Source organism: Sus scrofa, chromosome 3 (genome assembly GCF_054392235.1).
Source record: "Sus scrofa isolate SSC_HxYL_T2T_F1_AM1 chromosome 3, Sscrofa_HxYL_maternal_Yorkshire_Landrace_v2.0, whole genome shotgun sequence".
In the NCBI taxonomy this organism is placed as follows: Eukaryota; Metazoa; Chordata; class Mammalia; order Artiodactyla; family Suidae; genus Sus; species Sus scrofa.
In genome coordinates, this window is record NC_139385.1 from 1,548,376 (window position 1) to 1,573,214 (window position 24,839).

The following is a 24,839-nucleotide window of genomic DNA, read 5'->3' on the forward strand; positions in this document are numbered from 1 at the left end:
TGTGTCTGGGTCCAGGGGTGGGCTGGGGATGTGCCCTCCCCGCCCCCAAGGGGAAGGTGAGGCACAGGCAGGGCCAGGGCCTAACACCCCGGTCCAAGCTGCCGTGGCCTAGTCCCCTCCCTTCCCGAGGACAGACCCGTCTCATGTGGGTTTCTGACCCCAGGTATCAAGGGGGCAGGGGTCACCCCCACAAAGAACTCACAACTTGACCCAACATTTATAAATATGTTTAATGATAGTTGTTCATGTAAGTCCACTGATAAAAATCTCGGAATGTCAATCATTTGTAAACAATTCCAGTTAATTGGGTGTGGTGGAAACTGATTCCTGCAGCCTCATAAAGTGCTTCATACACAAACCGACTCACACAAAGCAAGCGAAAGGCCTCAGATAGGGACCCGTCCCAACCTCAGCCAGCCAGAGCCGGTGGGTCACCAGTCGGCTGGACCCAGGCCGGGAAGACCTGACCTGAGGGCCACGCCGCGGGTCAGGCTAAGGCAGTGGCGAGGCGTGCTCAGCCGCCCCCCAGGACAGGAGAGCAGGGACTCGGGGACCTGCCGGGGCAGCACAGAGGACCGCCGTCAGGTGCCGCGATCAGATGTCCCTTCCTGGGGCGGTGGCCAGGCTGCAGCGCCATGGGGCCTCCAGGGCCCTGGAGACACGGAATAGGAAACACCAGCAGCCCAGGTTCAAGGCGGAGGAAGAGCTTTGCAGAAAAGGTGCCTCTGCGTCCCCAGCGGACAGGCACGGGGGACACAGCCTTCTTACATCTCTCCCAGCAAGCGCTAAAGCCAAGGACAGGCTCGTTCCCGTGCAGGGAGCTGCTACCAGGTGCAAGTCCCACCCCTGTGGGGAGGGGCTGCCTTAACCTGCCCTGGGCTGCCCACATGTGGCAGGGCTGGGATGGGACATCCCACCCTCTGCTGCCCTGTGGCCTGTGTCCCTCAGACAGACCCCCAGGGTGCAGCAGAGACCCTGCAGTCATGCTTTACAGCTCAAGTGAGCACAGTGCCCAGAAGGACCTTGCCCACGGGGCAACACAGGGCCACTGAGAGTGGTTGGGAACCGTCTCTACAGGAGATCAAAAGCAGAAACCGCCCACAGAGGGACAGGCGCTCCCCACGGCCACTGCTCTGGGGGCCCCGCCCGCCCCACCCAGCCGGGCGCAGGAAGGCACATGGCGGCTGTGGCGGGGGCTCAGGCTGGGGTGCAGCCGGCCTCCCTGCACCGTGGCTGCTCCACCAGCATGAGCAGAAGCCACGTGTGGGATGGGCCCGGCCCCGGTTCTTGCTGGACCTCAAGGACACACACTTTCCCCTGGGCTATGACATGTTAGTGCATCGGGGAAGCCACCTGTCACCCAGAGCCTCCGGGCCCTGCACGTAGCGTGTGGACATCACTAGGAGAGCAAGCCCCCGGGCAGCGCCTATTCCCGGAGGGCAAGACTCCTCCAACCCCCCGAGCTGAGGCCCAGGCGGGGCAAGGGGGCGGCAAGTGTGGGCACGAGGCTGGAAGGCGGGCTCTGGTGGCCAAAATACGTGAGGTCAGTTTCAAAGACGGTTAACAGAGCAACCCAGACCCCCTCTGGAGCCGGGCCCCGGCGGCCGCTGGGCTCACGGTGTGGCCTCCACAGGGCCGGGGAGCCATGCTGGGGACAGGCGAGCCGCTTCCTGAAGCACCAGCTCAAGAACCTCCAGGTACCCGGGCCCCACCTCCGTCCTCCAGACCAGGCACCAGGCAGGCAACGGAAGTGGCAGCGGCAGTGGCAGTGGGGTGGAGTGTGGGTGTGTGCACAGGAGTGAGCATGGCGGGAGGGGGGAACAAGGACACTGCCCCAGACCCAAGACCAGGGCCCCAGAGCACTGGCCAGAGCTTGTGCCCAGTCACCCTCGGGCCTCCGCCTTCCCCAAGCTCTGTGGGCTGAGGCTAACACAGCCACCTCCTGGCGCGATGGCACCGTGCCGGCCGTGGGGACAGCCCTGCCCCCGTGGGCTTTCACCCTCTCCCCGCTGAGCGATCGCTGGCCCGCACACGCCCCCAGGCACCATCTTCTGCGCGAGGACCGTCCTGGCCGCCCGGCGCCGGGAATCGGGAGGAAAGCTCTCCAGCTCCCCCCACGTCTCGGCACCGACGGGCAGAGGGTCGCCCTGCTCCCCACAGGGGTGAGGGGGCCTCGGCCACACAGGCCCCGGGCGTCGGCTCTTCCACGGGCGGGCGGGGGGGGGCTCCGGCTGGCCAGGCCCCGGGGACAGGGACAGCCGCCATCTGAAGGGAAGCACACAGGGACACACTGTTGGGAAAGAGGTTTTAGTGGGGGCGCCGGAGCTGTGGCCGCGTCCTCCTGGCACTAGTGAGGAGATGGGCCGTCCCGCGGGGACCTCGGTGGGGTCGGGGCACCGTGTGGTCCAGCGAAGAGGCAGTGGAGCTTGGGCTGCAGGTCGTTCCACACCTTACTCATCTGGAGGGGGAGACGGGGCAGCAGGTGAGAGGGCACCGCGCCCATGCCCCAGCACTGCCAGCGACAGGCGGACGCCCTGCAGCAGCGGTGCCTCCCTGCGCGGCCAGATGGAGGGGGCTGGCCTCCTGCCCCGCACCACGGACGAGCCTGGGCCGGGGACCCAGAACCCGGGGTCCCGTGTCCAGTCCCTCCCTGCCGCTCGTGGCAGAGGGGCACAGGCCTGCTGGGTGAGGCAGTCGAAGGACTGGCAGCCTTGGGCCCCTGCCTCTGGGCTGCTGCAGCCCACACAGCGCCCCCCAGAGGAACAGAATCCAGCCAAACAGGAGTAGGGCGGCAGCCGCCAGGGCTCCCTGGGTACCGCGGCATCCAGGAGGGGGTCCTGCCAGCGAGGCAGGGGTCCGAGACCGGATCTCAGGACAGACCAGCTCGGAAGACGACAGGAAGCAGTGCCGCCCTGGGAACGCAGTCTGGTCCCCGCATCCCGGGACTGGGGACCGGCGCGTCGCCTTGGCGGGGAAATCCGCCTGTGCTTGTCACCATCCCTCCCAGTGTCCCCGCCCCGGCCACCCTCCTGATGCCCTGGCTGCACCCGGTTCCCAAACTGGGCCCGAGGGCACCCCAGAGAACTCCAGGGGCACCGGGGACTACGAGAAACCTCCGAGGGAGGCTCAGAATGGTCGCATCTGCACGGACCGCGGCTGAGCAGCTGTCCAGGATAAGCACCTCCTAAAGAGACCTGCTAGGACGCCTCCTCCGCCCGGGGCTGCTGGGCAGTGTCCTGAGGCCCCAGGAGCTCGAGAAAGTGGAGAGGCTTCCGTCTCACTCACCCCGACCCCCGGCTATCCCACTACAAGCAGGTTCCCGAGCCCTGGCCCAGCGGCTCAGTCTGACGTCCTCTCGCTGAGGAAACCCACCAGGTGACGCCACAGCTGGTTCTGGACCAGCCGCCTCCCGACTGGGTTCCCAGCCCCCGCCCTCCCTCTGCGCCCGCACGCCGGGCCACATCCACGGTCTTGCCGAGCTACAGCGCCGCGGTCACTCCACGCGCTGCTCACCTAAAGCCCCCTGACCCTCCAGGCCAGGCCGCTGTGCCACCGCCGTGCCCAGGCTCCACACAGGCCTCTGTCCCCCTCTGGCGGGCCGCCCTCGCGGTCTCCCACTGGCCAGTATGGCCCATGGTGCCAGCAGTGTGCCCAGCACAGCCACAGCCTGGCCCAGAGTGACGCCTGCACAGCCCTTTACCACTGAATGCCCATTCAATCTCAGAAGGCAGGGAAGGTGGCATTTTCTGCCATGTTTCAGGCAGGGAAGCCAGCCGCAAAGGCTAAACCAGCCCGCCAAGGCTGCCGGCGCTCAACTGTGGCAGAGGCGGAATGCGGGACCGCTGGGCTTGCGGTGGAGACGGTCTGAGCCCGGGCTGCCGCCACCCCCCACCTAGCAAGGGCCCCCAGCAGACACATCCTTGGCAGGAGGTTTGGAAAGTCTGAGCCTGAGCCGCCACCCCACGTATCAAGGAGCTGGATGTGGCCCCGGCAGACGCATCCTTTGCAGGAGGTACCCGTGCCCCCGGGTGCCAAGAAGGAGCCGGGAGAGAGGACGTCAGGGCGCGGAGAGTGGGGGACGGAGAGGCCCAGCGCAGAGCCAGGCAGGGGTCGTCCCCTCGGTGCCCCTTCAGACACACGGCTCCCAGGTCGTGTCGGGGAGTGAGCGGAGCCCCGTGGCTACAAGGGTTCAGGCCAGGCGGTCACCGCAGTCTGCAGGGGCTCAGCGGCCCCTCGGGAGGAAGCTGACGGCGTCTTCAGGAAAACATACCTTCGGGGTGCCCCTGCCTCCTGCCATCGACACCCCACGTCTCTGCACTCTGGCCCGGGGGTCTACGTGCTTTGCCTCGACCTCTGAGCTCCTCCAGAAGCCAGGGCACCCCTCCTCCCGGGCCTGCTCTGCTCTCCCGCGCACAGCCCTCCCCCAGGAACCAGGGCGACGCCACCTTCATCATCGGCTCCCGGGACACGAGATCCGGCGAGAACCGTGCTGAGTCCCGCGCGCCCCCCGCCCCGTCTCCCACAAGACGCCTCAGAGCTGCAGGAAGGCTGCGGGAGGGAAGCTGGCCCGGACCAGCGGGCCTGGGGCACCCACCTCCTTGTGGCCTTGGATCTGGGAGTTGACGAAGGCGCCGAGGATGTGGGAGGTGAGCGGCAGGTAGACGTGGACCAGCTGCGTCTCCTGGTGCAGGCAGTACAGGGAGAAGTAGTTTCGGAGCTCCATCGTCTGGATCACGTTCTCCTGCTGCGGACGGAGCAGCCCCCACCCCTGGCTCAGCGGGCAGGGCGCGGGAAGGGCTCCCGGGCGCTGCCCCGCCGTCATCCCACACAACGCTGACCCAGCCCCGTCACCCGGCGCAGTGACTGCGGCCTTCTGGGAGCTCAGGGGCCCAACCACAGCCCACCCGGGAGGTCGGCCGGGTCCGGCCAGTGGGCGTCCCCCGCCCGGCCACCACCCGGAGGAGACGCAGGCCGCCCGGCCCACCTCCACGATGCGGGACTCCAGCTGCTCCACGGACTCGGGCTCGCGGTTCTGCACGGCCGCGCTCATCATCTGCCTCTTCATCAGGCTGTACTTGTGCAGCGCCCGCTGGTGCTTGTGCAGGACGCCCTTCTCGTGCCGCTCGCACAGGTCCTGCGGGAGGCGGCGGAAGGACGCGCGTCGGGTCACGGTGCAGCGCAGCACCGCCAGGGGCCCACGGAGCGCGCCTCGTTTGCGGGGAAAACACAGCGCAGGGCACTGGGACGGCTCTGGACCGCGGATCGGAGACCTCGGACCACCCGGACCACTTTCCAGAAAACCAGCGTCCCCCGTGACAAGAGCGGCCCCAAAAGGAAGACACGGGGATTTCCCGGGGGCCCTACAGGAACACCCCCCGACCCTCGTTCGGGGACAGTGGCCACAGAAGCACTGCAATCTTAGAAGCCACTCGGCAGAAGACTCCCTCCTAGAACTTTCCCCACCAGCCCTGGGCCAGCTCTAAGCTCAACCCAAAGGACTCGCCAGCCTCACAGGCGACCCTCCGTCACTGATGATCAGAGAGCCGCCCTGCCCTGAGCTGAGGTCCGACTTCCTGGAACCTCCGCCCAGGAAGAGGCGGCCTCGTGCCCGCTGCCAGCTCCTCACGGGTTTGCAGACAGTGACAACCACACACAGCCGCACGCCCTCCACTCTCATCGGAAGCCAGCGGCCCGCTCGCCTGCTGGAGCCAAGCCCACAGCACCCGGCAGGGCCCGCCCAGGGGAGCCCGGAGAAGCCCCCTCCTCCCACCCGCAGCTCTGGCTTCAGTCTCCTTCTGCCCCTGGGGTGACACCCTTGAAAGGCCCGGGGACCCTCCTCTGCCCTGACCGACGACACTCACTTTGTAGGACTGGAGCAAATCCAGGAAGAGGCTCAGCTTCTCCACCACGTCGTTCTCCTCCTGTTTGCCCTGAAAAAGACGGGGCGGGTGAGCCCACCCCGACCACACAGGACCCAGAGCCCTGCCCAAGGACACACGCCCACCCCAGGCCCAGGGACCCTCCGGCCAGCTCTGCAGGGATCCCGTCCACACGACAGAGAGCCCGCCGAGGCCTTGGAACCCAGCAGGGGGACGAGAACGAGGGTCTGGTGCCTAAGGCCCTGTGCCCACGGGGTTCAGCACGGCGTCCTCCTCGCCCCGACACTGCCCGCCCCACCGCCGCCCCCAGCCAACCTGCAGGCCCCACGGACAACGGAGCTGCCCGGGAGCTGTGGGCTGCGGTACGGCGGGGACACAACCAGGGGAATGGTCTGGGCGTGAGCAAAGGGAAGGGCACAGGGCCTGGAGGAGGGCGGGGGGAGCCCGCAGCTGCCGGGCTGGGGCTGAGACTCGGCTGAGCCGCGTGAGCAGTCGTGTTGGCCCTCAGCTGACGCAGGAGACACAGGCGGGAGGGGGCGGCGGGCCACGCGGGTGCTCCCTCCTGGGCCCCGCGCCCCTCTGCACACGGGTCGCAGTGCAATGCCACAGAGGGCCCTGTGCGTGGAATGGGGGTCCCTGGTCACAATACGGGTGAAGCGTGGCTTGCAGTCGCCCACCACAACTGCCAGGTGTGCTCTAGTGGAGGCGGCTCAGGGCTGCGCAAACGGACGAGCCACGCGCACGCAGCTGATGGTACCGACGCTCAGAGCCGCTCCTGCAGGAGGAGCCCGGGGCCCGGCCACTCTGGGCTCAGAGTCTGAGCTCTGGTTAATGGGGAAAAGCAGCAGGAGGGCAAAGCCGGTCTCTCCTCCTGCTCCAGGAACAGCAATCTCCGGCCTCCACACCCTCCCTCGGTCACCACGGCAACAACTGAAGCTGTGGTGGTTTCCAGGGACCCACTCCCATACTACCTCTGGGGGCTTAAGTACCCTCAGCCACAGTGGGCATCAGGTGCCTCTTCCGGTGCGTTGAGCGCCTCTCCCAGGTATGGCTGGGCACCTGCCCCGAGGGCTTGCTGAGCACCTCTGCCAAGCACAGCACCAGCTCCCGGGGAGCCCAAGCCCCTTCTTGTAGCCCTAGAGGCCCAGCCATGGCAGAGGGACAGCCCGACCCATAGACCACCCTGATTCCTGGGACGGGAGGGCACAGGCAGCAGAAATGAACTCAAGTCCAAGTTCGATGCAGATCCTAGCACACTGGGGCCAAGGGCTGCCACCCAAGCTCTGGCACCAACTTGGGGACCCTGGGGCACTTGGGCTACTGAGCTCAGAGGTTCCCAGCATTCAATCCCAAACCCCCGCCAAGATTCCAGCTGATAACGTGGCAGGAAAATAACAGGCACACTGCAGGTTCTAGAAGCTCAGAAAGGAAAACTCCAGCTGGCCACTGGTGCCAGCCCTCCGGACGCAGGGGGACGCAGGAGACTGGAGGGTCCTCCCCCGGTGTGTGGCAGCGGGACTCCTGCTCATGTCACTTGCCACCAAGTCCCGTTTCTGGTCCGATGCTGTGCCAGACCCTGAGCCACCAGCACGTGCGCCTTTACAGAAAGCACTCGTTCTATCACCAGGGAGAACCCAGCCCCTCCGGGAGGCTCGCCGTCTCACCGCCTGGCCGGGCGGCCGCGCTTTCATCACCCAGCTCTCCTAACAGGACCGGGGGAAGAGAACCAGGACCCGAAAAACAAAATTCAAACCAGCCCTCAGCTGTCTGCACTCGTCAGCAAGCGTGAGAGGGAGTCCTGGCTCTGGCAGGTGCAGTCCTCCCGGTCGGCCCTCCGACCCGGTTTCCTGTTCTACCTACACTCACCTCACCTCGCAAAGGCCGCCGAGGACCACGAAGAGGATGCAGGAGGAGGCACCTCTCAGCCGTGGCCTGCAGAGCAGCCTGGGTGGGGAAGGAGAGGCCCTCGGAGGGGGCTGACTTGCACACAGCCGAGGCCTGACGCCCGGCCCCCTGGAGGCGGGGCAGCATCCAAAGGCGAATCAGAAAAGACGACGGCAAGGCCCAGGGCGGGTCCCAGCCTGCTCCGGGTGCCCCTCCCAGGAGGGTTTCCTGCCCAGGAGGGCGCTGGAGTGTTTCACAGACTGAGCTCTGGCCGAAGGCTCAAGATCACACGGGAAGGTGCTGGTAACCTACTGCAGCGCCCTCGTTTCTAATCACGGAGGAGAGGCCCCAGGGACCACAGCGGCCGAGCCAGGAGCCAGCACGAGGCGCGGCGCGGCGCAGGCTGCCTGAGCCCGCCAACCCCCCACCCAGCCAGGCCTCGGACCCCCACATCCTGGGTCCCCGCTGCAGAACGCGGGCCCCTCTCAGACCTGGAGACGGGCTGGGCCCCGCGCCAACTCCGGGCAGACACCGCCCCACGCTCCGTTTCTGGAGAGAACATACGGCCCCAGGGGCCACAGGGGAAGAAAGCCCAGGACTTTCCACACCAGGAAGGCGGGTGGATCGCCTTTCCAGCGTGCAGAGCCGTCCTGGTACCTGAGCGCCCCACCTGGAGCCTGAAAAGCCCCGGATGCCAGAGGGGATGTGCCCGGTCACTGAGCTTGGGACTCGCTCCCGAGGAGCAGTCTCTGCCGCGCAGCCAGGCTCCGTGTGGCGGCGGCTGAGCTCAGTGAGGGCCGCCGGCAGCAGCCTGAAAGCCGTCTCCCCAAGGACGGGGAAGCACTCTTGCCCTCAGAACTATGTAACAGGTGTACAGCATAGAAGCACCCAGGAGAACCTTCCCGTCTGACGGTAAACACTGCATCTGCAAATTATTACAAGATTCTTTGCAGACTTCTAGAAGTAACACCTGCCCCAGAGCAGAAGCACTTCCTGAGGTGAAGTGGGCATCTGGGGTGAGAGATGAGGGCGCCCCGGGTGCTAGGAGCTTGGCCATCTGATGAGTTATCAAGCGGCCAAACACTAAGTGACAGGACAGCAAAATGCGAACCATGTGGTCCAGCCAGATGTACCTGGAATCTAAGACGACATCTGCAAGGACAGACCAGGTCTCCCGACCTCAGCAAAGTCCATCTGGACAGACCAGAAGCCCCCTGTCCTCGTCACCGGCGAGGCTCTTACGAGAAGCCACCCAAGACAGATGGGGACGTGCAATTCCAAGCCGAGGGCAGCTGTCCCCTCACTCAAGAAGCAGGACGCGGACGTCCACCCAGGAAGGAGACGCTCCCGCACCGTCACGGCACAGAATGTTCCTGGACCAGGTGCCTCTGGGAACAGCTGCACTCACCTGCTGTGCAGCCTTGTCAGCGAGCAGTGCAAATTCGACAGACAGGCCTTTCAGCGCCTGCTTGAGGGACCCCCACGTGCTGCTGTTCAGAGCGGCCCAGGAGGGGAGCGGGGTCGTGTCAGACCCTAAAGCACTGAGGAAAAAGGAAAGGCAGAGGAGATGAGACACTCAGGCCTGGAAGCCGGCAGGCAGCCCACCTGACACCCCCTCTGCCCAACACCACGGCACCCCCCGGGCACCCTGGACGGCCCTAACCTAGACCCTGCCACTCGAAGAGCAGGGACCCGGGACTCTGTCAGCGAGGTGGGGTCTCACCCCACCAAGGCCTGGAACCGACCCGCCAATGAGACCCTGGGGGGCGTGTGCACAGCGGGCTTGAGATGCAGAGCTCTGGGGGCAGCTGCAGAGGGCAGCGTCCTGGATGGAGGCCCGGCCTCTGCCCCCAGAGCGGAAGAAGCATGACCGGCCCGAAATGCCCTTTCCCAGATCAGGCGGCCCTTTTCCCGGGTCCGATCCTGACACGGGGAGAAAGCCCTGCTTTCACGGACCACGCTGCTCTACCTACAGCCCGCACCCTCTTCCTTCTAAATGCCACCTCCACCTCCCGGCCCCTCCTTTCTCCCCCCTTCCCCGGAGTGGAACAGGCCGGAATGAGGGTCATTCCTGCTCCAAGCCCGCCCCCGAAGCCTGAAGACCCCTCCCCAGGGAACTGGCGGTCGGAGCCCAACAGGGTCACCTGCCTGAGCTCCTTCCCGAACACGAGCAGGTCGGCAGCATTGTCGATGGCCCGTGACACCATGCGCTCGGCCCGATCGCGAAGCTTGTAAAAGCTGTTGTAGATGTTTCGAATCAGCTCCCGGCTGACGGCGAACTGCGTCTGGATGTCGGCTGGGAGGAAGTCCTGACGGGAGGCGGGGACTCAGCAGACACGCACGCCTCCCAGAAAACCAGCGACAGCAGAGGAAGCGACCCCACAGACCCAGCAGCAGACGAGCCCAGCCCAGCCCACGAGCACATCTGCCTCCGGCGCCCGCCCTGGGCCGCCCTTCGCATCCCGGCACCCCATGCACACCTCCAAGTGCCGTCGTCAAGCTCAAGACCAGGAACGTGCTGTGCCGACTCAGCACGGGGACCCGGCAACCCGGGGACCCGGGGACAGGCCTCGGTGCGCCTCCCTCAGGCCTGCCAAGGACGTGCCCCAGCCTGAATGTTAACTACCTGTTCGTGCTGACAGCCACTAACTACCCACGGCTCAGGGGGGAGAATGAAGGGAAAACTCGTCTAAGAGGAATAACCCCAAAAAGCTGCCAAAGAGCTCTAGAGCTCCTTCACCCCTTTGAGAAAAAGACCAGATTAACTAAATTTAAAAATAAACCAGGAGTTCTGGTTGTGCTTCGGCAGAAACGGATCTGATTAGCATCCACGAGGGCGCCGGGTCCATCCCTGGCCTCACTCAATGGGTTAAGGATCTGGCGTTGCCATGAGCTGTGGTGTCGGTTGCAGGCACGGCTCAGCTCTGGCATTGCTGTGGCTGTGGTGTAGGCCAGCGGCTGCAGCTCCGATCCAACCCCTAGCCTGGGAACCTCCATATGACGCGGGTGCGGCCCTAAAAAGCAAAAGAATAAAGAAATAAATAAAAATAAACCAATGCAACAAGCAATGCCCTGACATCCAGAAAGCTGACGACCCAGCATACAACCCTCTGCATCACAGAACAGCTCTCGGGACGTGGCCCAAGGGCCTGCTGGGACCTCGGTCAGAGAGAGCTCGGCCACACCCAGGCCCTGCTGCTCAGACATTCAGGACCTTGGCGAGTGGCAGCCTCTCTCCACCTGCCTCGTCGTCTATAAAACGGGCATCACACCCACTGTGACTTAGAGCAGCTGAAACACGGGTTAAATGACAAAAACAGGCAGGGCATCTTAGCACCATCGCTGGCACGCGGCAGCGGTGAGATAAGTAACACGAAGGGTTAACAGCACCCCTGGTCTAGTTAAGATGGGAAGAGATACTCAACAGGGGACAAGTACCTTGGCCCGAGCAGCCAGCTTGCAATTCATGAATTCATCTCCCACACACTGAGCGGATTCCTTTAACTTGTTCTGCACATCCTGCAAAAAGGAGAAACACTTGACGCTCGACCGGCCACAGAAACATCGGCGTAAGACCCACCAAGAAAGCCGGACACCATCCTCCCCGAGAGAAGAGCCTCTGTGTGCTGGCCTTTAACCTAAGTACCCCGTAACCTCCGCCCGTCTCCTGTTCCATTTTTCCCAACGGCCTTAAGCTCTGGGGTGGCCGATCCGGTGACAGCGCTGCACACTCCAGCTCTGGAGCGGAGACCTCACTGCAGACAGTGACTCAGACCAGAGACATGAGCACTCGACAGACGTCGGATCCATCAGACCCCGGGGGTCCCGTGTGGCGCACAGACACGGACACTGAGGCCTCTTCCTTCTGCAATCTGACCTACAGACCAGGGCCCCAGAGCCCCAGGAGAGCTGGCTGACAGAAAAAGCGGCACTCGGGGTCCTGAGCCCGACTCCACGCCCTGCCCTCTGAAGGGAGGCTCCTTGGCAAAGCCAAGCCCTAAGATGAGCCCCCACAAAGAGCCACAGAAAATACAGGCAGAGACCCTGACATGCACCTGCATGTGGTCAAGGAACTGCAGCACCTCGGAGATGCCCTCGAGAGCATCTGTCCCAATTCTCACATTCTAGCAAAGAAGCAAAGGGAGCCAGCGAGGTCCTGGGGGCACCCCTCTGGGCAAGGACAAGGCGGGGCTGGAGCCTGACACCCCAACATGCAGCTGCACCCTCCCCACCCTCTGCCTTGAGCCGGGCGCAGCTCCTGGTCCCACCACATTCCTCTCCTGCAATAAAGATCCCTGTCCTGGGGAAGCCTCCCACCCCCAGGGTTCAAAGGACCGGCCCTCCCAGTTCGAGGGCAGAAGGTCACGGCAAGCATTCACTGAATGTCTGCAAAGGGCCCCAGGAGAGGGGCTGACCCACAGGCACCCCCAGGCATCGCGGAGGAAAGGCCAGAGCCATCGGTCCCCAGGGGTCAAAGGCCCCTCCAGCCTCCGGGGAGGAAAAGGCCGGGCTGTGCAGGATCCACCTTGGCGGCGCCAAGCCCCTTTCCAGGTCCTGCTCAGGAAGGGCTTTCCTCCAATAGGGGAGGCCGGGCAGGGCTTTTCCACCACAGGGCATCCTCCTCGGAGCCCCCGCCACACACCCCCACAAGGAGAAGATCCCTCGGGGACACCTCTGTGCCCACGGAGAGCCCAGAACTGGGCACATGGGCCACAGAGAACGAGGACTGGGCCTCGGCTCCTAACCCATCAGGGCCCTGGCTGCGGTTTGGAGAAAGCCACCGCCGCCACCCTCCTCTTGCCAGGACCACGGTCCACAGAGAGCTCGCTTCCCAGGACACGCGGCCACCCTGCGGCTCTGCTGGGGAGACTCACGCCAGAGTCACAGTCCAGACATCTTTTTTTTTTTGTCATTTTACGGCCGCTCCTGCGGCATATGGAGGGTCCCAGGCTAGGGGTTGAATCGGAGCTATAGCCGCCGGCCTACGCCAGAGCCACAGCAACGCGGGATCCAAGCTGCATCTGCAACCTACACCCCAGCTCACGGCAATGTCGGATCGTTAACCCACTGAGCAAGGGCAGGGATCGAACCCGCAACCTCATGGTTCCTAGTCGGATTCGTTAACCACTGCGCCACAACGGGAACTCCCCAGCTGCCTTTTCTAAAGTGAACCCTCGTTCAGGTCTGCAATCTCCAGCCCATCTGAGGAGCCTCCACAGCGACGTCCTCCGGGCATCAGCTCCAACCCCGTGAGGGCGGGGAAACCACCACATGCACGCAGAGCCCCGCACGGTCAGAAGCGGGACGCCGCCGGGAACCCCCGCAGCCCGCTCCGTGGGGAGAAAACCAAGCTCATTTCCACTGTCCGCGTAAAGAGATGCCCCAGGGCCCCCAAACCGGGACAAAGAGGACAGCAGGAAACAAAAGCCCATCCAAGAAGGGAAGCGAGAGCCGGGGGGCCCCGGCCCAGCGGGCGGGGGGGCGGACAGCCGCGCGGAGGGCACTCACGGGGCCGCTGAAGGACAGGAAGAGCTTGAGCACGACGTCCTCGGAGAAGGGCGGGTGCCGGGCCACCAGGTTGATGAAGCGCTTCAGGGCTCTCCTCCGCGCCTCGATGAACTCCCTGTCGGCTGAAGGCAGGACACGGACGGAGGGACCACATGGAGCGACCACACGGCTCGCCGGGACCCATCGTGGGGAGCACGCGGAGCCCAGGCATGAAGCCCAGGTGGCCTCCCCCTCGGGGCCGACGCCTCCGGCCCGGGCGGCTCCCCAGGGCGCGGACGCAGCCCCACCCGAGCCCCCGCGGAGAAACCAGGGCGCCGGCCCAGCCCTCCCCGCGATGGCCCCCCTGACGACGTCCCTACGCCCTTCTGACACTTCCGCGATGAAGCGGGTGTCACTGAACGCGTACAGTGACTCAGCCCACCTGTCCCGGTCCCACCTCCTCTCGCCCGCGTCTAACGGGGCCACCCCCAACCTGCTGTCATCTGGGTGACTGACGTTTCACTCCGAGGGACAAGAACCTGACAGTGCACCAGGCGCACTGAGCCTATTTACATCTGACCACACATGGAAACAGTATTTACAACGCTGTTTTTAAATTATGGAAAACAAAAGTTGGAAAACAACAGAAGTGCGACGAGGTTGCCTCCAAGGCCACCCGGGACCCAGCCACCACAGGCGACGCTTTCATGAGCGCAAAGCCACGGGACCCAGCATCGCAGGGCCGGGCCCGGGTCCTAAACTCTAATGCACTCGGCCTCCTGGGTGCCAGGGTGTCGGTACGCAGCCACCTTCCTCCTGGTCCCTCCTGCCCTGGGCACCCGTCCCTCCCGCTCAATATCATCTGGCTGATGTGCGCACGGGGGGTGAGGGGAAAACGCATTCTCAGCCTCGGCTGCTCAGGGACCAGGGAGGGCAGAGGGACTTCGGGACGGTTGGACAATGGCAGAAAATCGACCGGTCAGCTTTGGGCACGCCCCTGCTCACCAGATTTCATCTAGCATGTGAGAAAGAGCCCACGGTGAGGGTCCCCGAGGCCTGAGAGGAGGCCACGGCCACCTCCCGCGCTCCGGAACGTGAGAGGACGGGCCAGTGCAGGGCCCTGGAGGCACCTGTGACCCCTCACCTAGACCCAGGTAATCACGGGTGAAGCAATGAAGATGAGATAGCCTCCTGCTATGTTTTCATCTCCTGGGAGATGCAGGTTAGATGGCCAGGCTTACGCTCACTTCTGGCTCTAGCAGGAGGCCAGCTCGCGCTGCACTGGTACCAACTCTGCAAGCGGGCCAAACAACAGCGCTCCTGGCCCCCACTCAGGAGCCCCAGCAGGCCCGATCGCTGCCTCCAGGAAAGGGAAGTGGGGTATGCACCTCCCTACATGTCAGTTATCAAGCCAGGGGCTCATGCAGGCCCAGGGTACCAGGTGATGTCACCACAACCCCCCAACCCAGACAGACCTGGGCCCTAAGCCACAGCTGCGCCCAGGGTCACCCAGGGCTGGATGCCCTGCTGCCATCCCCTCCTGCTCGGCAGGGGGCCAGAGGAAGATGAAGCCGAGCCAGGAGCCAGGCCCTCAGCACCCAGGGGGACCCCCTCCTCTACCCACCCCAGCCTCCAGCAAACCCGGCTACCTCCCAGCATCCTCTTGGGCGGAAGGGCTGGCACCATGCGGTACGGGAACTTCTGCAGCAGCATCTCGTGGAAGACCACAAAGTCATTGTACCGTCGGTACACGGACGACTTGAAGCGCTGCAAGGAAGAGGGTTTGGAGCTCAGACTGGACGTCGGAAACCGCCACACTCCACTCTTTGCCTACCTTCTCTTTCCACCACGAAACAGAACCCACGGAAACACTGCTGCTCGCTCCCTCACGTCCTCTCCCCAGGCCTCTATCGGAAGGAGCAGTAAGTCCTGGCCTTCCCTGATGCAACCTGTAGACGTGGCAGAGCTCTACCTACGGATTTAACCGTCTCTCATTCTGGATCTTCTCAAAGACACAGGCGTCTGCACAGTTTTCCCTGCTACAGTGGCACATAAGAAAACTCTGGTTTTTTTTTTTGTCTTTTAGGGCCATACTCTGGCATATGGAGGCTCCCAGGCTAGACGTCTAATCAGAGCTACAGCTGCCGGCCTACGCCACAGCCACAGCAACGCCGGATCCCTAACCCACTGAGCGAGGCCAGGGACCGAACCTGCAACCTCATGGTTCCTAGTCGGATTCCTTAACCACTGAGCCACGACGGGAACTCGGAGAAAATGCATTCTGTACTCCCTGTTAGGGCAGGTCCTTGACACACCCCTTCATGTCATGCTAACACGGGCAGCAAGCACTATGCCAACTGAAACAGACCCGACTGTCAAAGAGCAGCCCCGACGATGGACAGGAAGACACACACGGCAGATACGCCGTGAGGCACTCTGGTCAAACTGCCCACAGATTCCACCCTAAGCCTGTCCCCAGTGAAAGTGCAGGCCCCAGAGGTAAGCATCCCGTCCAGAGAATAACCTCACTGGGGTCGGATAAGAGCTCACACAAGAAGTGTGTGAGCAGCAATCTCCACAATGAAGCGTTGGACTGATGACTAAGCGACCTCCCCGAGTGGAAGCAGCCAGTCTGAGAAGGCGGCTTACTGTGTGATTCCAAGGATAGGACACTCTGGAAAAGGCAAAGCCGCGGACACAGGGCACAATCAGCAGTTTCGGGGGGGGGGCGCTGCGACGAGTGACACAACGCTGCATGATTTTACGATGGCGGGTACATGTCCCACATTTGGGCAAACCCAGAGGACGTACGATGCCAAGACGGAGCCCTGATGTGACATGTGGACTCTGCGTGACGATGACGTGTGACTGCAGGTCACCCACTGGTGGGCATGCCGAGAGCGGGAGCTGTGCCCGAGCAGGGGAGGGGAGTGTGGGCTTCTCTGCTCCCTCCACTCTCCGCTGCTTAAGTGTACTCAGGACAGGAAAAACACGCCGTCATGTGTGTGTGCCTGTTGCCACATCTGCTCGGACCCTGACTCCAGCAGGCAGGGCACAGCCAGGAGACACGCGGCCACCTTCACGCCCACTTCAGGAGGAACCAGGGCAAAACTGCCTCCCTCTAAAACCGTTCCTCATGAGGCCATCAATTGACTTAGGGGACGGCAGCTTAAGGAGAGTGGGAAAAGGCCACTGCTGGCACACTTGTGACACGACGAGGTCCCAGGGGACGCACCGGGGCCTCCGCCCCCAGGGCAGCTGGGGAGGCCAGACCCCGGGGAGGCCCGGGGGCACCGCCATCCCCCACCGGCCCTCCCCCTTCCCTGACTCCGGCTCCGCCTGCAGTAGCAGCACTGGCCAGCACCAGAGCCAGGTTCCGCCCCGGGCTTTTGTCATGGTGGCTTTCAAACAACGCAACAAAAACGCTGACTCTCGGCTTCTGTGGAGCTCGGCAAAGAGCTGTGGCGATGGGGACCGCGCATCGGGCTCTGGATGCGCGGCTTTTGCCTGGGACGACGATGGTGCTGCTCCCCCCACCCCCGACACACAAGCTCTTGCCTCACCCACTACTTGATCCCCGGGATAAAGAAGAAAAGCCCCAGCACGTCTCCTCACTGAAGCGAGACACAGCAGGATGGTGGGCGAAGGGGGACAAAGAGATCAACTCTTTGGGTGCCACAGGCCTCCACGCAGCCACTCCCGGGGCCAGGCATCCGCACTCAGGGGCGCCCCTGCCGGGGGATGGGCCCCCAGACCAGCCCTGCCCCCACACTCAACGCAGGGGTAGAGTCCATGTTCCTCTATCTGTTCGCTTTCTGGGGTTTTATTTCTCCTTTTTAAGGGGCCACATTCTTTTATTTGCTGGTTTTGTATGTCTTCTTTCTAGGGGGCCCAGGCTGCAATCCCCCGGGCTCTCCCAGCATCACGGAACTGCCCAGACTGGCCCGTCCGGGGTCTCCGTCCACATCCCCACAGCCCGAGTGAGCGTCCTGAGATGCAGGGTCCCGCAGCCCCGAAAGCGCGAGTAGGCGGAGCCACGTGGGGGGGCAGGTGGCTGGGCGGGGGCACCGCACAGGGCGAGGCAGGCACAGCGGGCTCTTCCCTTCACGCCCCCCCCTCAGGCCCCCGCTGGTACCTGGCTGGAAACCTCATACTCCACGTGCTTCAGGAAGAGGCCCTTCTTCTCAGGGATGAGCTCCACCTGCACGGCGTCGCGGGCCAGCAGCTCCTGCAGCGTGAGCGACAGCAGCAGCGGGTTCCCCGGCGGCATCTGCATCCGACTGGAGTCCAGGGCCGTCGGCTCACTGACCTGGGGCGCTGGCAAGTCTGAGGACAGGAGAGGCGGTGAGCGCGGTGCCCGCGAGGGGAGGCACCTCCCACCCCGACCCGCCACCGCCTGCGGGCTCAGCCCGGACTCCGGCCACGCCACCCGGTCACACTCGCTCACTCAAAGGCCAGGGCCACTCAGGGCCCCGGCCTCCATCAGGAGCCCCCGGGCCGTGACTCAGCAAACACACCCACATGTCCAGGACCGGGCGAGTCTAGTTTGAAAACTAGTTAAAACTCGGACAAAGAAAAGGAAGTAAAATATTTACAAGTTACGTGTAAAAAAACAGTTGTTTTCTCTAGAGTCGGGGAAAAGTGCTACAACGAAGAAATGGGCCCTATCATTTTCGACATGAGCTGCCACCTGCACAATCGGTGCATCCGGCTTTCCTGCCAACACAACCATTCTCACTTGCAAACAGCCGCGTGCCCGCTTGAGCACACAAATCACACGCGTTCAGCCCAAACCACGCTTCGGCCCCGAAAGGTCAGCTGCCCTCGGCGCAAGGAGCCAGCCCCGGGTCCGTCGGAGAACAGGAAACGCCGGCGCTTTGAGGTCCAAGCCCTGCAAACGTGCAAGGACGCCCTGCCGGTGTTCAGTGCAGAACTGCTGAGAGGAAAAAGTTCTACTCGGTTCAAAAACACACAAAGCTAAGGTGTCCTTCGGGGGGAAAAGGTCTTCCTTCCTCAGTCAAGTGCTCGAAATGACACGACAACGGCACGTCCCCTTCCTCCGTCGCAAACTCTCTGCAGCGCGGCTGTGTCACCTTGTGTGATTCACACCGTAAAGCAATTCCTCAGCGCGAGATTCCAGGCTACATTTCTTTTTTTATCTTTTTATCTTTTTATGGCCGCGCCCGCAGCAGATGGAGGGTCCCAGGCTAGGGGTCGAATCGGAGCGGTAGCGGCCGGCCTACACCACAGCCACAGCCACGGGGGATCCGAGCCGTGTCTGCGACCTACACCACAGCGCACGTCAATGCCGGATCCTTCACCCACGGAGCGAGGCCAGGGATCGAACCTGCGTCCTCATGGTCGCTGGTCAGATTCGTTTCCACTGAGCCACAGCGGGAACTCCCCCAGTTTACGTTTCTAACATGAATTAATGGCCAGATTATCTTCATCCATGAAATCACTCAGCATTTGAGAACTTCAAAGGTAGCTGCCTTTAACTGACCTTCAAGACTGAGACAGAATAAATTAGGGCTTCATTTGAGTCTCTGCCTCAAAACCCCATAGAGAAGCTAAATGCCATGTGCTCTAAAGCAGGGTGCTGCCCAGGGAGGCGGAGGGCCACGGAGGCACACCAGCAGGTGCAGGAAGGACGTGCCAGCACCTCCACTGGGAGTTCCGCTCCCCTCCTTTGAGGTTGATAATACACACAATCCAGCAGCAGACGTGCACACACACAGCTTACTAAACCACGCTCATGTAGATGCATGCCTGTGTGAGTGTGCGTGCATACACGCTCTGCATGTGTGTCTGAGTGTGTACGTGCACACGGATGTACAACTGTGTGTGCATGAGTTTGTGGGTATGAGCGTGAATGGCTGTGCGTGGATGTGAGTGGATGTGAATACGGGTGTGTGGGTGTTTAAGTGCCCGTGTGCCTGTGTGTGTGACTGTGTGTGTACATGAGTTTGCGGGTATGACTAAGGGTATGTGCACGAGCATATGTGTGAGAACATGAGTGTGTGTTTACGTGCAGTGTGTACACGAGGGGTAGGTGTCCCCACCACCTTAAAGGCTAAAAGCCTGTGGAGCCCTGAGCTCTAGCAGGTACCTGTTCTCCCGAGTCACCCAAGAGCCCAGCCACTCCCAAGCCTAAGTAACCCGACGGCCTGGCCTGGCCACGATGTTTGCACAGGCTCCCTGGGGACCACAGGGATCCACAGGAGCCACTTCCTCACGTGCTGTCTCCAGGGAACACGGAGCTGAAGAAGACAGGCCCCGAGCTCATCAACTCACCCACTCTGCAAACAGGGCTGGACGGCCCCCCGCGGCCAGGCGCTCTCAGTGCCCGATGCCGGGGAGAAACGGAAGCACTGCGCCAACGCCAGTGGCGCCCTGGGGATCAGGACACAGCGCCCAGACCCACACTCCGGGAGGGAGGAAATCAGCCAGCTTGGCGCACAGGTGCCTCCTGGGGGCAAGGGGAGCAAGGCACACGCCAAGGGCTCAAGGAACGTTTGCTAATACTTACCGGTATGTGTTGCATTTCCAGGAGGGAAAAACAGAGCACCTCTGGGGAAAAGCAAAGTCCTCTTTAACTAGCACAGAATATGTGGGAAAACAGAAGATAATAAAGCTAAAAAGGTAATGGGGGAAGAATATTTTTATCAGAGAAAATATCCGCAAATCTGATAAACAACTTGTATGTAGAATACACAAAAAACTCTTACAGTAAAAAGAAAAATAACCCAATTTTTTGTTTGGTTTTTCTTTTGGCTGCGCCTACAGCACGTGGAAGTTCTGGGACCAGGGACTGAACCCACGCCACAGTAGCGACCGAGCCACAGCAGTGACAATACCAAATCCTTAACCCACTGAGTCACCAGGGAACTCCAAAAATAACCCAACTTAGAAATGGGCAAAGGAGGAGTTCCTGTCGTGGCACAGCGGAAACAAATCTGATAGGAACCATGAGGTTGCGGGTTCGATCCCCGGCCTTGCTCCAAGGGTTGAGGATCCGGCGTTGCCATGAGCTGTGGTGTAGGTCACAGAAGTGGCTCAGATCTGGCATTGCTGCGGCTGTGGTGTAGGCCGGTGGCTGCAGCTCTGTATAGACCCATAGCCTGGGAACCTCTATATGCCGTGGGTGTGGCCCTAAAAAGACAAAAAGACCGAAAAAAAAAAAAAAAAGGGGGCAACAGAGCTGCACAGACATTTCTCCGGGATGCGCAAATGGCCAGGAAGCACGTGAAAGCCACTAAACATCATGGAATGCAAATCACAGCCACAGTAAGAGGTCGCCCACCATGCTGCCTCTAATTTGGGGAAAAACAAAACAAAAGAGCCCGCTGAGGGATTACGAGGACGTGGAAACCTTCACTCACGCCAGCAGGTGTGCAGATGGCGCAGCTGCCTTCCACAACGGCGGAGCACTTCCTCAGAAAGTTGGAAACAGAGTGACTGTACGACCCAGCAATTCCACCCTAGACAGACGGTCGGGAGAAATGAAAACGTACAGCCACACAAAGAGCTGCAAACACACATCCGCAGGCGCCTCACTCCGAAGACCCGAAGGGAGCAAAAAACCCAGATGGCCAGCGGCTGAAGAACAGGTCTAAGTAAGAGGTCCACGCATACAACGGAACATTATTTAGCCAGAAAGGGGTACAGATTCAGGGAGTTCCCATCGTGGCTCAGCGGAAATGAATCTGACTCGCATCCATGAGGACGCAGGTTCGATCCCTGGCCTCGCTCAGTGGGTTAAGGCTCTGGCATTGCCGTGGGCTGTGGTGTAGACCACAGACGTGGCTCAGATACCGAGGTGCTGTGGCTGTGGTGGAGGCCGGCAACTGCAGCTCCAATCTGACCCCTAGCCTGGGAACCTCCCTATGCCACGGGTGCCACCCTTTAAAAAAAAAAAAAAAAGTTTTGGCCTTCTGCATAATGCAAGCCAGGAATCAAACCTGCACCACAGCGGTTACAATACCAAATCCTTATTATGCTGTGCCACCAGGGAACGCGTAAAATTTTTACATAAGATAAAACTCAATATATAACTCAATAGCATATACTTTTTGCTTTTTCTGATGATTAAAATAAGACACTATCCCAAAACAGAACAGGAGCTCACCAATGACCACCAAATGATCACGTGCTGCGGAAGAGTCTGCACTTTATCACCGCAGAATTAAACTCTGAGCTCAAAGACACCTTTCAAGTCCACAACACTGCTCTCGACCACCTCAAGGATAACCCTTCTGCGGAAGTTTCAATCATAAGAACGCTATGACCCCAAACATGGATACTAAACTAAAATATCTATATTTTCAAAGAAAATTTAAAAAAAAAATTTTTTTTTTTTTTGTCTTTTTGCCTTTTCCAGGGCCGCTCGCGCGACATATAGAGGTTCCCAGGCTAGGGGTCTAATCGGAGCTGTAGCCACCGGCTACCCCACAGCCACGGCAATGTGGGATCCGAGCCACGTCTGCAACCTACACCACAGCGCAAGGCCACGCCAGATCCTTAACCCACGGAGCAAGGCCAGGGATCGAACCTGCAACCTCATGGTTCCTAGTCAGATTCGTTAACCACTGCGCCATGACGGGAACTCCTCAAAGAAAAATTTAAGGAAAAAAAAAAAAAAAAGAAGAAGGAAAAAAGATCATTTCAGGCAGGCTACACTGTCCTGTGATGGACATGCCGAGGGCAGGGCAGAAATGCAGGAGGGAGATTCTGGTTTTCTGCAAAATGCAATGCTAAGCTCACTGGCAAGACTTGAATACTCTTCTCAAATGCAGCTACTTACTAGAGAAACGAAAATCAAAACCACAATGAGGTTATCGCCTGGCCCCCCCTCAATGGCCATCATCAAAAAAAAGTCTACAAATAACTGTTTTTAAAAAATTTTTAAATAATGAAAAATAACTATTAAAAAAAAGTCTACAAATAAGAAATGCTGCAGAGGGTGTGGAGAAAAGGGAACCCTCCCACACTGCTGGTGGGAATGGCCATTGGTGAAGCCACTACGGAGGACAGTATGGAGATTCCTCAAAAGACTAAATACAGAACTACCGTATGTTCCAGCAATCCCACTGCTGGGCATCTATGCAGAGAAATCCAAAATTCAAAGAGATCCACGCCCCCATGTTCACTGCAGGACTATTTACAACAGCCAAGACACGGAAGCAACCTACATGACCACTGTCGGAGGAAAGGATAAAGAAGATGCAGTGTCTGTACACGATGGAATATTACTCGGCCATAAAAAGGAACAAAATGCTACTTGCAGCAACATGAATGGAACTAGAGGTTCTCATGTTAAGTGAAGCGAGTCAGAGAGAGAAAGACAAATACCATATGATCACTTACATGTGGAATCTAAAATATGGCTCAAATGGCAGGTTCCATTGTGGCTCCGTGGTAACGAACTCAACGAGCTCACCCGAGTATCCATGAGGATGTGGGATGGATCTACGGCCTGGCTCAGTGGGTTAAAGGATCCGGTGCTGCCATGAGCTGTGTGGTGTAGATCGCAGATGTGGCTCAGATCTGGCATTGCTGTCGCTGTGGCGTAGGCCAGCAGTGCAGCTCCCATTTGACCCCTAGCCTGGGAACTTCCACGTGCCACAAGTGCAGCCCTAAAAAGCAAAAAAAGCAAAAAAAAAAAAAAAAGCTCAGGACAAAGGCTGGGCTCTGACCTCAGACAGATGTGGGCTGAAATCCAGTCTCCTACATTCCCAGCTGTGAGGCCCAGTGAGCGACCGCCTCTGACCTTAGTTTACAATGAGTGTGACGGGGGCACAGATGCTCCCCCAGGCCCGGCTGTCCCTGCCTGTGCCTGGACAATGGGACAGCCCCGATGGGCCTCTCCAACAGCGCTCCCTCCCGCCCCACGCTCCCGGCACAAAACCGCTGTACCCTGCAGGTCCCCTGGAGTCGGAAGCCCTGGCCTTGAAAAGACACCCACTGTCCTGACGCTGGGCCAGGAAGCAGCTCTCAGACCCGCAGGCGAGCGCCTGGGGCCACTGCCAGTCCGCACGAAGCGCCCTTGTGGGCGCGGAAGGAGACCGCACGGCTGGCGATACTCTGCCCCCCGAAACACGCGGGAACCCTCGCCTCCCGCCCAGGTCGAGTCGGCTCCAATCCCAAGAGACTTCCGAGCCGGCTGGGCCCGTCTCAGCACGTGTCCCCACGACAAGAGCGTCAGGCCCTGGGCTCCAGGCCGGCCCCGGGATCCAAGGCCGCGGGCGAATCGTGGACGAGGCCCGCCGCTCGCTGGCTCTGTCGCTCCCCCGGCCCCCGCGGGACAGACGTGGGGGCTGCGTCACCCCCGGGCCAGCCGCCAGGGCGCTGCGTGACCCCGGCGCCCGCCCTGGCCTCTGCGAGGCGCGAAGGGAAGCAGCCGACGGGCGGTGTGGATCACGGGCTCGGCTCCGAACCTCCGGGCTCCTCCCAGGCGGTCACCCGCACAGCAGTCGGAGCAACCCAACGCCACGCACACAGACCCGCAATCCTGCATCACGCTCCACACACGTCACAGTTTAAAAACCACACACTTCCACCAGGACAGTCAAGCAGGGAACTGCCTGGTGGCCCGGCAGTTGAGGATCTGGTGCTGTCGCTGCTTTGGTGCGTGTTCGATCCCCAGCCCGGGCACTTCCGAGTGCCACAGGCAGCGGCTGAAAGTACAGAAGAAAGAACTTCCGGGCGTCACCCTGCCCCGGGGACGCACCCGGAGGTCTCCCCACACGGCCTGTGAGCAGCTACCATCCAGGCTGCTTGTTCACCAGCAAACACAGCTCTGGGAAGCAGACAGGATTTGCCCCGGAAGCCACGTGGTCTCTCACACGCCCTCGCTCTGCCCGAGCAAATCTTAGCAAATGCTGACCTACGCACAAGTCACAGCCGGGGAGGCCCCCCGCGGAGGGCCACGGCCAGCCCGGCCAGCCGGCACCCAGAGACCCTGCCAACCACACACAGCCCGGGCGCCCCCAGGACCTCCCCACTGGCGGAGCCCCTCACAGCATAAGGTGCCTTTCAGGCCAGGACAGGCCACGTGGCCCCCCAAACGCAAACAGTCATGTGCCAGCAAGGACCTGGAGGGACTGGAATCCTTGTGCAGGCGCTGGGACCGTAAAAACGGTGCAGCTGCTGTGGAAAACAGGATGGCAGTTCCTCAAAATATTAAATATAGAGTCACCAGAGGAGCCAGCAATCCCACTTCTGGGTCTGTGCCCGAAAGAACTGAAAGCAGGAACTTGGAGAGAGGTCTGCACGCACGCCCACCTTCTCGGCAGCCAGAGGTGGAAGCAACCAGGGGTCCACTACGGATGAAACGACCCAGTGTGGGCCGTCCTTTCCATGGCTCATCATTTGGCCCCCAAAGGATGGAACCTCTGACACCTGCCACAACGTGGATGGGCCTTGAGGACGTGGCCCTCGGTGAGACGATCAGACACAGGACAGGAGGGTAGGACTCCACTCCCAGCAGGTGCCCGGAGCAAACGCACAGAAAAAGCAAGCAGATGGGGGGTGGGGCGGGGGAGTGCCGGGGCTGCGGGGAGAGGACGGGGAGGGAGGGTTCCGTGGGGA

At 61.3% G+C, this 24,839-nt stretch overlaps 1 protein-coding gene across 12 annotated transcripts in view; it reads right to left on the bottom strand.

Moving 5' to 3' along the window:
• Positions 1–216: 216 nt before the first annotated feature.
• The window catches only part of SNX8 (sorting nexin 8), a 144,362-nt gene continuing 119,739 nt past the window's right edge, over positions 217–24,839 (bottom strand). For 11 of the 12 annotated variants that reach the window (XM_085016346.1, XM_085016345.1, XM_085016347.1 and 8 more), the window contains 10 exons: positions 17,386–17,576; positions 14,900–15,017; positions 13,272–13,393; positions 11,202–11,282; positions 9,912–10,072; positions 9,172–9,304; positions 5,862–5,930; positions 4,985–5,134; positions 4,595–4,744; positions 217–2,458 (listed from right to left, as the gene is read on the bottom strand). In XM_085016346.1, the coding sequence (XP_084872472.1) occupies positions 2,348–2,458; positions 4,595–4,744; positions 4,985–5,134; positions 5,862–5,930; positions 9,172–9,304; positions 9,912–10,072; positions 11,202–11,282; positions 13,272–13,393; positions 14,900–15,017; positions 17,386–17,576 (1,286 nt within the window). In that variant the 3' untranslated portion in view covers positions 217–2,347. Of the gene's footprint in view, positions 2,459–4,594; positions 4,745–4,984; positions 5,135–5,861; positions 5,931–9,171; positions 9,305–9,911; positions 10,073–11,201; positions 11,283–13,271; positions 13,394–14,899; positions 15,018–17,385; positions 17,577–17,988; positions 18,339–24,839 lie in introns of those variants that run through there. The other variant, XM_085016351.1, reaches the window with a different exon arrangement.